The sequence below is a fragment of the Neopsephotus bourkii genome, unplaced genomic scaffold (assembly GCF_033783945.1).
Source record: "Neopsephotus bourkii isolate Nb327-2 ecotype Australia unplaced genomic scaffold, CSIRO-AGI_Nbou_v1 NB_1358, whole genome shotgun sequence".
In the NCBI taxonomy this organism is placed as follows: Eukaryota; Metazoa; Chordata; class Aves; order Psittaciformes; family Psittacidae; genus Neopsephotus; species Neopsephotus bourkii.
In genome coordinates, this window is record NW_026901837.1 from 1,355,334 (window position 1) to 1,368,570 (window position 13,237).

Here is a 13,237-nt window from a genome sequence, read left to right on the forward strand (position 1 = left end):
TCTGCTTTTTCTTTCTTTTTTTTTTTTTTCCTGGCATGCAGTATGGTAAGGCAGAAGTAATTAAAAGAACATACGGAGAAATGAACAAAGTTGCCAACCCTGGCTGCTCAAACAGCATTGACTATCCAAATCCTGAGAGGTCTGCACAAAGAGGCAATTGCACAAAAGCTGTCCATTAAGGATTTTCAAAGTAGAAGAGCTTGGCAGAAAATTGGGGTGGTTGTTCATTAGCTTGGCTTCCAAGTCCCTTCCTCCTAAATCCTACTCGGCTTGGAAAATCCCTTTCACAGGAAAGGCTGTCAGGAAGAGTCTATCAGCAGATCTTCAGGCAATCCTGAGGGGCTATCTCAGGCTGAAAATAAATAAATGACCTGACAACCTAGATGTTTGAAAGCTGTTGCTTGCCATATCGACTCGTAATGTACTGCTGCTCATGTTTCTGCTTTCCCACAAGCAGATCGCAAAGCAGAGTCAAGAAAATCCTGGCGAAATAGGAGAGGTTCTAGGTGCCAGGAACAGGTGTCTCCTACCTCTGTCTTGAGCGTCCATTATTCTTACACATCCTCAGGCCAGCTGCTTTTTCCACCCATAGATCTTGGTGGTTATGCTGCTGGGGAGGGTGCAGCACCAATCTCAAGTCAGTATTTTTTTAGCTACCAAAATACAACTTAACTCTGATGCAAAGGAATTCAAATAACTCTCTCTGTGAAGAATATGAAGGCTCTCAGCTTTTAAAAATACTTCTGACATTTTTCACAGAAACCATATCTGATGCAAAAGTACTCTCATGGGAGCAAACATAATGAAGACAGCTTTACATGAGTTGTGAAGAGTATCAGAAGGAGCATCAGATTTATTTCCACTTAAAACTAGATTTTAGTTCATGTTTAGTCCTCTTACAGGACTTTACAGATTTTTCTGGTTTTGATTTTGCCACAAAACATTGGTATCTATTTTTCTAAGAAATATGATTTTGAAAAAGCAGGTAGTTGTGAGGAGGTTACCTTGCCCAGCTAGGGAATTTTGCTTTATGTACTGGAAATAAAAGGCAGAAAATACAGAGCCTCTTCATAAAATAGCATTTCCACCTTAGAGAAATGAAGGTAACCTTGAAACCAGACTAACAAAGATTTTATTAGGTTTCATACAGCAGGAATGGTTTGGCTTCAGGTCTACTTAATCCAAACTCTGAAGGCTTAAATCCCACTATATTACAAGAGCATTACTCGCTCAGAGTTAATTACAGATTCCAGTTACAGCATGACCCTTTCTGCACCCAAACGAGCAACTTGGCTAATAAGACAGCTCTGCAACATTACTTTCTTGGCACTTGAATCCTGCACTTGGCATACCTCATTAAGATGAGTAAAAATGTCAACAATAACACCCTGTTACAGAAACACAAAGCCTTCCCAATAGATAACAGCATTCTACAAGTGATACTTCTGAACACTTACTTTGTGAGTGATGTCTCTAGTAATCCACCTTCAATACTATTGATTGCCACTCAAAGAGAAATTTCTGTTTCCCAACTCCCCATATGAGAGCAGAAAGCAGAAAGCCTCAGGAAGAAAATGAATGATTTTTAATCTGTGACAGAAGTTTTATGGAGAACAAGGAAAAACATTTTTAGAAACAAAGACCTCAAGACATGATTGAGGTGGCTGTGCCCAAGACTTTGCAATTCGATGCACTGACACAGTGCATTCTATTTCATGAATGCATGAGGACCATGCTTCCCACACACACTATCCAGCAAAGCTCTTGTCTCAGAGGTGCAGCTTTGTCCTCTTGGTAACAGTGACATTCAATAAAGGGCCAGATACTGCAACTGTGAGGTATTACAAGTGGGGATGCTACTGCTTTATGTGCTTGTTTCTGCCATTCAGGGAAGCTGCTGAAATTTCCCAGATCATAGAAAACAGTTCACATACCTCTGGGAATAGGGGGTGCTGAACCTGAGCCTTGGTTTTGCAGCCTGGAGGGGAAAAAAACCCACACCTCCCTCAACTCCCTATTCTGATTGTTTAAATCAATGTAGTGGTCAGAATGCATCAGTCCTGTAAAGTACATGGTAAAACCATAATGCCCATGGATCACAAATAAACCCCAGATCACATACAGGTTTTAAGTGTAGTATTTCATAAGAAATCAGAAATACATTTTTTTCCCCCTCCTAAAATCAAATTATAAGGGCCTAGATGGGATGATCCTTCCTGGATTGCAGAGGGAATCAGCAGAAGCCCCAGAGCATGACAGAAACAGACAGTGAATCTGGTGCAAATTTATTTTTAATGTTGCTGCTGTTCACAGCAGCCTACTCCTCTTAAATACCACTCCCTCCTCTTCCTGTGCTGAGACACTGTTTGCTTGGAGTTAAAATACAGGCCTTAGGGTCTAAGTGTGAATATAACAAGCAGCATGATTCTAGAAGAAAGTTTATCCAAAATTGAGAAGCAGCAGTGTTCTCTGGAGGGACAAGACTAATAATAATTGTTAGGATTTTTTTTTCTCTGTAAAATCAAACCCTAGTTACTGCAGTGCATCAGTTTAGACTAGACTGATGGAGTAGGCAAATACATCGACTTTGTAGCTCTACAGCCTACCTATAGATAGGAAAGATATGAAATGGCAGTTCTAATACTGTGCCTGTGTCAAATCATTAGGAAGTCTGACTATGAGCTCTTATTGTTCTGCAGCCAGAATTAGGGTTATATACGTATGCTCGGATTTTGCCTTGTTAGAGAACATTTTGTCAAAGACATCAGGAAAAATGGAAGTTGAACAATCTGTAAAAAAAACCCATGGTTTTGGTGTTTTGGTGGTGGGTTGTGTTGTGGTTTTCTTTTTTTGGGGGGGAAGTGTGTATGTTTTATAAATTATTTTTTTTTAACTAGTGTCTAGTTTACTCTTCAGGACTAGATAAAGAGCTAACAGCAGATGGGTGTTGAACAGTATCTGTATAGCTTGCTTGAGATTACAGTGAGAATCTAAGAATTCCTCAAATTTTCCAGCCTTCAATTTTCTCTTCTCTGTGGAAATAAATGACAGAAGAGAAAACCAATGACATTTTAAAGTCTCTTTGGAAAGAAAGAACAATTTAGAAACAGCATTATTATAGACTGTAACACGCTTATGAACAACATGTAATACAAGCTTTTTAAAAGTATTTGACTTAATTACCCATATTACTACCTCTTCGGTATTTCATGGTTATCACTGAACACCTTCAATTTACATTCTTAAATAAGTTACTGTGTAAATAAAGTACGATCAGAGCTCCTGTATTTGGACAGTACTTACATTTAATTACAGATGATCTGGATATGTTTATAGGTGTAAAATACCTTAAAACTGTTTACAGGAAATAAGCTCAACTAGCACTAACTCTGGAATCTAAATGTTCACAACAGCACCAACAGCAGCTCAACCATTTATTTGAACATGCGTTTCAAAATATTACTTTGGAATGCAGTAGAAAAGAAATTCAAAGAAATGCCAAAAGAGGGAAGCACAAAAGATCAAAACTCCATAGCCGACTGGATCAATAAAATATTAAAATGCAGTTCTTAAATGTAAGTACTACACCAAGTAGTAGTCTGGTTGGTCTTAAATGGTGTTAAAGCCCTTGTTTTCTATAGGAGACAGTAATAAGCATTTTGCCTATTCAATCCAATCAAGATTTAGGCAGCGTGCTATAAAAGCAAACATATCTGACACTTCTTCTATAACTTTAGCAGTTGGCTTTCCTGCTCCATGCCCAGCCTTGGTGTCCACATGGATGAGAAGTGGATTGGTTTGTTTACGGCTTCGGCCCACAACATACTGCAAAGTAGCAATGAACTTCAGTGAATGAAGAGGGACCACACGGTCATCGTGATCTGCTGTGAGAAGCAGCGTAGAGGGATACTGGATGCCATCTTCTTCTGGCAGTTTGATATTGTGAAGCGGGGAGTACCTGAGAAGAGCACACAAATCTTTACGTATTTTTTCCTCAAGACCCGACAAGAAGGTCGTCTCATACTGAAATCATCACAGTGGCATTTGATAGCACCCAGAATACTACAGTTTTCAGTTGCATATGTCAGAACTGCATTACTGACAACTACTGATGGTGGCCACAAATCTCTGGCTCTCAAGTGTGAAGCAAGTACATTTTTTTAATTTCAGAGAGGCATATGCATACACCACCTAGCAATGCCAAAAATACCAGGAATGGACAATGGGGAAGTTGTGGGAACACCATGCACGAAACAGAAACAAGAGCTGTAAGTTTTCCTGCTTTTGACAGATTGTTTCAATTCTTATCTGCTGAACAATGAACAATCTAGCTTTCAAAATTCCCTTTCTTTGCAGGAGAATTTACTTCTTTTAGCTACTGTGACATAACATAAAAGGTGTATCTAAATACCTCAACAAAAAATACCCTTTAGTATTAGAAATTAAAGGTAAGCCACAAAGAATTCCATCTAAGCATTTCATACTTCATTTAGACAAAGCTAAACCCAGGGAGAATGTTACATTCCTTAAATCAAGAGTAAGATACTGTTTTTCCCCCTATTTCATGACAGGAAACACAGAAGGCAATTTTGCTTTATTTTTGAATGAATTTCTCACTTGCAGGAGTAGCCAGGAAGTAACTCCAAATTATGGTTAAGAACACGTGACAACATTTGAATGTCTAACCTAACAGATCCCTGGCTTCCTCATTTTCACCTAAGGAACAATGTAAGTGAATTTTCAGACCATTATATGTTTTGAAAAGAAGTTAAATGACAGTCACTACATGCCACTATTTGCCTTATGTATTTTTTGAGTGTCTGTAAAGGTGTTGTCTAAGCAACATTACATATAAATATTCCTAAATTTGATAAGCAATTGCCAGCTATTGAAAAGGAGGGAAAGAAGGAGGTGATCCTGCCCCTTTACTCGGCTCTCGTGAGACCTCACTTGGAGTACTGTGTACAGTTCTGGTGTCCTCAACATAAAAAGGACATGGAACTGTTGGAACAAGTCCAGAGGAGGGCCATGAGGATGATCAGGGGACTGGAGCACCTCCCATATGAAGACAGGCTGAGAAAGTTGGGGCTCTTCAGCCTGGAGAAGAGAAGGCTGTGTGGAAACCTCATAGCAGCCTTCCAGTATCTGAAGGGGGCCTATAAGGATGCTGGGGAGGGACTCTGCATTAGGGACTGTAGTGATAGAACAAGGGGTAATGGGTTAAAACTTAAACAGGGGAAGTTTAGATTGGATATAAAGAGGAAATTCTTTCCTGTTAGGGTGGTGAGGCACTGGAATAGGTTGCCCATGGAGGTTGTGAATGCTCCATCCGTGGCAGTGTTCAACACCAGGCTGGACAAGGCCTTGGGTGATATGGTTTAGTCTGAGGTGTCCCTGCCCATGGCAGGGGTGTTGGAACTTGATGATCTTAAGATCCTTTCCAACCCTAACTATTCTATGATTCTAAATATTTCAGATTCTGTCATATAAGATGTTTCTAAAATTATGCATTGAGATTTTGTGAGTAAGCATGTGTTTAAGTAGGTATGTAATGACTCCTTGCTGCAGATGTACTACTCTATCACAGAATTAATTTAAAACTTTGCTTCTACTTTGCTTCTTCACAATATCTGAATTTACAGATGTGCAAGGAAATTTCAGTGTTCAAAATCATGAAGATTAAATAGTTAATCTTTTATCTAAAATCTAATTTATCCATTGATAAAAATTGAATTTTGAAATTTGTTAGTTGTTTCATGCACTATATTCACAAAAACATGTTTTCCATAGAAGACTTAGATTAGACAACTGAAGGTTTTGAAACAATCTAATTACAATGACCCCACCTGATCACCTAGTATTTGGAACTGACACTGAATTTTGATCCTTTTTTTTTTTTTTTTAATAATCTTTCCAGATCTGTCAGCAAGGAGTTAGGAAATGAATGAATACCCTGTGTCGGCCATTTAATTCTTACAACTAGATCCCGTTCACATTGTATAATATAATTCACAATGGTGATTGTCTCTCCCCATTGTAAAAACCACCATTTACGTAGCAGTTCACCTGAGAATATTCTGTTGTTAACAGCCTAAAGGAGTCATTATTCAGAAAGAAAACCTTACGAGTTGTTAAAGCTGTTTGCAGAACAAGGTCTTTGAAAATATGACCAGTTGACTCAACAGGGCTTTGAAGATAATCTTTTATGTGAAACTCACTTGTAAGGAAATGCTGTACTCCCCAAATCTAGTGTGGGAAAGGACAAAGTAATTCTTAGACTAGGTATTGGACATGACAACCTGAAACAGTTCAGCAGACTATGCATTCTAACAACCACAGAGGTATTTAAAGGCACTTACTTGCACAGCCATTCAAACTGTTCTTTATGGTCGGAGCAACCGTAGTCAGTGGTCCAAGCATGGCCGATGGTGTACTTGTGGAACTTGAGCATGTCCATCACTCCCACTTGGGCAATAGCACAACCAAACAGGTCAGGGCGCTGATTAGCACAGGCAGCTTTGACAGGAAAACAACTCTATTAGCATTAATATCTTAAAGAATTAAGATCAGCAGTGAAAGGTCCAGTGCCAAGTTCATGAAAGACCAACTTTCAAAAAGTTATCTTTTATAAACTCAGTTACTTAAAAACAAGAAAAAAAGGAAAAACTGTAAAGTTAAAACAATGTGAGAAGAAATATGGATTACCATATAACACCTGGAGTAAAAAAACTTCAGTACAAAATGCACTGGGAGAAGACTGCCAGTGAATACAAAATCAAACAGACTTTTAAGCAAAACCAAAAGCAAATATGCTAACAAATAAAAATCATAACTCCCAAGATGACATGTTCAAAATTCCTTAAGAGCAATTTCCCTGTTCTTCAGGCACCAAACATGCTGTTCTCTGAAAAGTGTCTTCCAAACTAGCAAAGTGGGTTTAAAGGAGAAATGCACTTTTAAAATGTAATCTTTGGCCTACCGAGTTGAAGGCTCCTAAACCATTCACTGTCTAAACCTTTGTTATTAACATCATCAAAGAAAAGGGCATTAAGGAACATTTACTGATGAAAGTTTTCTTCTCTAATTACTATGCAAACCCATATGAAAATAGTTTTGATAAAAGCATACTACAATATGGAAATATTAGGAATAGCCTAATCTTAATAAAACAAATTACTGTTATATGGTGGGTTGTTTTTTTTTTTTATGGCCTCCATCTTCCTACTACTGGAAAGGACAATTTCTTCAAGAACAATGCTTGCCTCATGTATTTAAAAATTAACCACAGCCCATCTAGCTAAGTGTTCAGTTTATAAGAGTGGCAACTAGCAGGTGCTCTGGGAAAAGGTGTAAAGCAAATACTGGAAGATACTTCCTGTACATTTTCAGCTTTTGAACTATTTGTTTAGGTTTTCCCTGAGTTAGAGTTACCTGCAGCCATCCTTTTAAAACAGCCATCAAAACACATACCCTCTGTAAATACATCTAATTCCTTTCTTAAAGTTTATTCATCTAGCATTAAGTCACACAGATTCCATCTATTTCATACTTCTTTTACAAAAAGCTACACCTAGGAAGAATGTTACATTCCTTAAATCAAGAGATCTAGTGTTCCATCATATCCTGTAGCAATAGGTTATAGAACCTCAGCCTTCTCCAAATCCAGGGTAGCCAGTTCTCCTGACAGCTTCCAGAGGAGGCCTACGTTGTCGCTAGTCTGTCTTTTATTCTCTATGTACCTATAGAATCCCTTCCTGCTATCCTTAACATCCCTAGCTAAGTTCAATTCTAATTGGGCCTTAGCTTTCCTAACCTGGTCCCTAGCTTCCCAGACAACATCCCTGTATTTCTTCCCAAGCCGCCTGTCCTTGCTTCCACCTTTTATAAGCCTCTGTCGTGGCTTAACCCACAGCCAGACAGCTTGTTACCCACTCCCCCCCTTCTTGCCCTCCCCCTGCTCCTGGGGGAACGGAGAGGAGAATCAAAAAGAAATGCAACTCCCACGGGTTGAGATAAGAACAGTTTAGTAACTAAGGTATAACACAAATCACTACTGCTACCACCAATAATAGTAATGATAAAGGAAATAACAAGGGAAGAGAATACAACACCCCATCACCAGGCGACCGATAACTTGCCCCTCCAGCCCGACCAAGCACCGACCCATACCTCCTCCAACCCTGCAGTCCACTCAGTCCTTCCGTCTAACTCCCAGTTACCTCCTGGGCATGACGTGCTGTGGTATGGAATACCTCTTTGGTCAGTTTGGGTCAGGTGTCCTGTCTCTGCTTCCTCCCGGCTCCCCTCCTCCCTGGCAGAGCATGAGGCCCACAAAGTCCTTGGCCAAACCAAAACATCATTGTTTTTCAGCTCTGTTCCCAGCTGAAAGTCAAAACACAGCCCTGCACCAGCTACCAAGAAAGAGAAAAATGACTGCTACTGCTGAACCCAGGACAGCCTCTTTTTTCCTTCAAAGTTTCCTCAGCAGCTCCTTATCCATCCAAGGAGGTCTCCTGGCCCTCCTGCTGCACTTCCTTCTGGTTGGGATGCAACACTCCTGAGCTTGTAGTAGGTGGTCCTTGAATATCAACCAATAGTCTTGCGCCCCCCTGCCCTCTAGGGCTGTATCCTATGGAACCTTACTCAGCAGGTTCCTGAAGAGGCCAAAGTCTGCTCTCCTGAAGTCCAGGGCAGTGAGCTTGCTGCATGCTCTTCTCACTGTCCTGAGGATCTCAAATTCGACCATCTCATGATCACTCCAACCAAGGCTGCCCTGGAGTGAGTTCAAGGTTCGGAGCTGCTGCAGATCCCTCCTGAAGCAGGCAGCCCTCGACACACACTCCTGGTACCACATCTTGTGCTGCCCTCGCAGCCTTCACTGCACGTGGGGAGCAGGTTCTCCCATGGGCTCAACCTTGATGAGCATGGCTGGAGCACATGGCTGGGCAGGGCTGAATTCCAACCCCATGGACACATTCCAACTGCAGCACATGAGCAGTGCTCAGGTCTCTCACTGACTGCTTGTAGGACAGGGAAGGAGCAAAGGAGATGGTCCTGGCCCCGTGGAGCTGGCCAGCGCAGCCTTCACCGATTTTATTATTTAAGCACCAAAGTGTGTGTCTGTCATCTCAGGGGGTCACGTAACGATTGCCCAATGTCCCCCATGAAGCTGCAGCCCCTTAAGGGCTCTTCCCCATCCCCTGCTACCAGCAGTTCTGGAACTCTGGGGTGATGTCACAGCCCGCGTGTTACAGCGGCAACTGCCCCTGCCCAGACACCAACACAGACCTTAACCCCTGAACCCACACTTTTCCTCTGCTCCCACCTCCTTGCTCCATCCCTTCTGCCCTACTACCAGCCCTTTCCGCTTGTTCCCATCCCTACTGCCTTGTTCCCTGCCCCTTGGGCACTATAATAGAGTCTGCAAATATGGCCCCCAAAGAAGTCCACCCTTGTCCTGCTGGTGGCCGAGCTCAGCCCTTGCGGAGGCAGGGACGCAAAGGGCTGCCTTCGCAGAGTAAGGAGCCAGTGGGTGCCGAGGCAGGCGCAGGGCTGGGTCTGTGCCCTGGTCCCACAGGCAGGGAGCACAGCTGCTCACCCCTGCCCTCTCTTCTCTGTCAGGTCCTGAAGCCATTACCACCCCACAAGGTGCTGAAGTGCAGCAGCCACAGGATCCTCCAGCTGCATGTGCCAGCCTGTCAGAGCTGGTGGGTGCTCCTGGAAAAGGAGACCCAGCCTCCTGCCAGCTCCTGGTGGGGACGTGCCCGGGATCCCAGCGCCCCACGGCTCTGCCCAGGCAGCGAGAGGGGACCGGGGTGTTCAGACTCCTGTCCCACAGCTGCGCTACACTGGTCCAGGCAGCACCAATGCACTCTTCTGCTTGGCTTTTGCCTTAGGCTATTTCAACACATGCGGGAGCTGGAGGGAGGCTGCCAGCAGGACCCAAGTGGGGCTGCGTGAAGAACGGATGGAGGTGAATGTGAAGGTGGAGGAGGAGGAGGTGATGGAGGTGGATGAGGAGGAGGACGAGGCGATGGATATGGACTGAGTGGTAAGGCAGCATGTGCCCCCCATCCACTGCTGGCAGTGAGGGTGGGTCAGGGCTGTGTGCAACGGCCCTGCTGCAGGGACACGGTGCCTGGTGGCCTCATCCTGGCAGCACAAGCACCACCACCGCACCGCCCTTGGGACATGCGAGCCGAGTCTGATTGTGTAGAGCCTGGCTCGAGCCCCAGTAGGGCTGAGCTCTGCAGCAGAGTTCCGCTCTCCCCAGCGTGTGGCAAACACAATGACCATCAGTAGCCTCACTGAAATGACCTTGTGCTGCTTGTTTCCAGGGCTGGTGGAGAGGGAAGTTTTCACAGTGTTTGAAGTTTGTTTTTAAGAAGATTGCTCATTTTTCCATAAGAGTTGTAGGTTTTGATAGAATAGGTGTAGTTTTAAGAACAAGAGTTGTACTTTTAGGTAGAATAGTTGTAGTTTTAGGTAGAAGAGTTGTATGTTTGAGAAGAACAGTTGTTCTTTGTTGTTTATTTTTTGTTGTTTTGTAAATATATTTCTTGATGTTCTTCTGACCCAGTCTCTCTTTGTATTTACTGTGATTACACATGGCTTTGGCAAACAAGTGGTTTCCACTTGCTCTGAGCTCGCAGAGCTGGAAGGGCCATGGGGGCTGGTGCTGGGGCACCCCAGTTGTCCTCATGTGAGCTCCCTGCCCTGGCAGAATGGCTCTTTCAGGCTCTCTGCAGCTGTGGGCAAGGATGGGTGAGGGACCAAGGTCTGGGCGCTCACTCTGAACCCTCGGCGGCTGCAGTGTACCAGGTCTGGAGCTGCCATTAGGCACAGCCTGTGCCAGTGCTGACCAAAGCTTCTCGGGCTGCTCCTCAAGCTGGGGGAAACATGGCCACATACAAGGAATCAGTCATGGAGTCACAGAATCACAGTGTGCCCAGGCTCAGGTCACTGCTGGGAGCAGCCTGCACCCAGTATCCTGTTGGATCCTGCTGCCCAAACCAAGCCTTTTACCTGCTTCCGCCCCTTCCTCCCAGTATGTCCCTTGGTCCCCATCTCTTGAAGTCCAGGGCAGTGAGCTTGCTGCATGCTCTTCTCACTGTCCTGAGGATCTCGAATTCAACCATCTTGTGATCGCTGCAACCAAGGCTGCCCTGGAGCATCACATTTCCTACCAGCCCTTCCCTTTTGCTGAGCATGAGGTCAAGCATGACACCTCTCCTTGTCGGCTCCTCTGTTACTTGCAGAAGGAAGTTGTCTTCCATACAATTGAGGAACCCTCTGGATTGCTTGTGCCAGGCTGTACCATCCCACCAACAGATATCAGGGTGGTTGAAGTCCCCCATGAGAACAAGAGCCTGCAAATGTGAAGCTGTTCCTATCTGTCTGTAGAAAGCTTCATCCACAGATACCTCTTGATCAGGCGGTCTGTTACAGATCCCCACAGTAATGTCTCCCATCACTGTTCTTCAATTCCAGTCTCTATTGCTTGATTTTAATCTGTTGTCTGGTGACTTTACAAATTCTTCTGCTTTTTTTGAATTTTAAGAAGTAAGAGCACTGGAATCTTCACATACCTACTAAAATGGATCCCAGAATCCTTGTCTTTATTCAGAGCTAATCACTGTATATCCACATTTAGGCACAGTCTTTCCCAAATTATTCTATCTCCTCATTTTCATCCATTGTGAAAATGGATCATTTATTTCCATTCTTTGCCTCCTGCTAACCAGGATATTGCTATGACATGACCTTGTTTTTCGCTCAGCAAGAACTTTCTTGCACTACCTTATGCAAGGGATCTTGTCAGATGCTTTTGAAAATCCAAGAATAAATCCTCACCAAGATCACTGTTAAAAGCACCATACACTGTCAGATAGCTCCTTCCAATAGCTCTAATAGACTTGCAAGATATAACTCCAGCCTGCTAAATTCTTCCTCACTTGCCAGCTATTACTTACTGGTTTCAGCTGGTTAGCCTATTAGAGAAGGCAGCTTTACTCATGTGCAGCTTGTGGATCACCATGAACCATTTAAAAATTGGCATTAAACTCGCCTCCTTCTGTTCCTCAGATAGTCAGGCTTAGTAGCCTGCAATTTTGTATCAGAGCTCACTTGGATCTTGAGTGTCCACCATCTGGTCCTGGCAGCACACTACTTTTCATTTGACTGATTTATTCCAAAATCTCTTCTCTGTTGCTTCAGCTTGAGTCAGCTCCTCAGAGTGTTCCCCATGAGGAAAGACTGTGGTGCAGGGAACTCCCCTGGCTCCTCAGGAGGGAACATCAATACAAATACACCGTTTAGTTTTTCTGCTCTGTCACTGTCTTTCCTCTAGTGCTCCTCTTACACCTCAGTGTATATGCTCCACGGATCCTCTGGCCAGCTTCCTGCTTCTGATGTACATAGAAAGCTTTCATTCCTAATCTTTATAATGGAAGCAATTTGCTCATCAGTCTCCTATAGTCCATCAGTCTCTCTCAGGGTTTATGCTCTACCCCATTTTCTGCTTTTGAACATGATTTATGTTTTCTGAAGGATGCGAGTTTACTTCTGGTCATCTCTGTTATGAAGCTATGCTAACTCTTTCTGGTTCCTTTCTGAGTGATTTTTGTAAGATATATATGGCACCTTAAATGGCTGCCGTGTAAAAGCTCCTTATCCTTTTAACTGAAACTTTTGATCATACCCCTCTCCTTCATGTTATTTCCTTTTATGAATATAAATTATATTCTGGTAGGAAAAAAAGCCAAAACAACTACTGTATAACCTTTAATTTTAGCACTCTTTATTGCAGAGTGTCTCTTGAAGCACTGTGTGTTGCTCTGAGAGAGACTGATGGACTTCGTAAAAAACTTCTGCTCCTAGTTCCCTAATTAGTTATTTTGGTAAGAAATAATTTATGGAGACACTCACGCATTCCCACTGCACCCCTTAATTAGCCATCATACTTAGTTATATGCATTAATAAACTGTAACCTGGAACAGAAATTTATTTGTGAATTTTACTTCCGTACATTTACTTGGAGCTTTAAAATTCAGTACAAAAGTAAGATTTCAAAACCTCAGATCTGTTTGTCTAAGCAAACATCAGAGGTCAAACTGCATTTGCATGAAGGAGGTTTTTAGCTCACAGTTGTGGCTTTACTCAGCTTGGGGATCACACTGCAGGACAAAGAAGTCTTGTTTTGCAGTTGAATGAGGCAAGAGTTCAAGGCTCTGCACT

General features: G+C 43.0%; 1 protein-coding gene across 1 annotated transcript in view; it reads right to left on the minus strand.

Moving 5' to 3' along the window:
- Window positions 1-3,283: 3,283 nt before the first annotated feature.
- PREP (prolyl endopeptidase) overlaps window positions 3,284-13,237 on the minus strand; it is a 97,662-nt gene continuing 87,708 nt past the window's right edge. Inside the window, exons 14-15 of the mRNA XM_061366746.1 lie at window positions 6,360-6,516; window positions 3,284-3,958 (exon numbers count right to left, since the gene is read on the minus strand). Coding sequence (XP_061222730.1) covers window positions 3,664-3,958; window positions 6,360-6,516 — 452 coding nt within the window. The 3' untranslated portion in view covers window positions 3,284-3,663. The remainder of the gene's footprint in view (window positions 3,959-6,359; window positions 6,517-13,237) is intronic.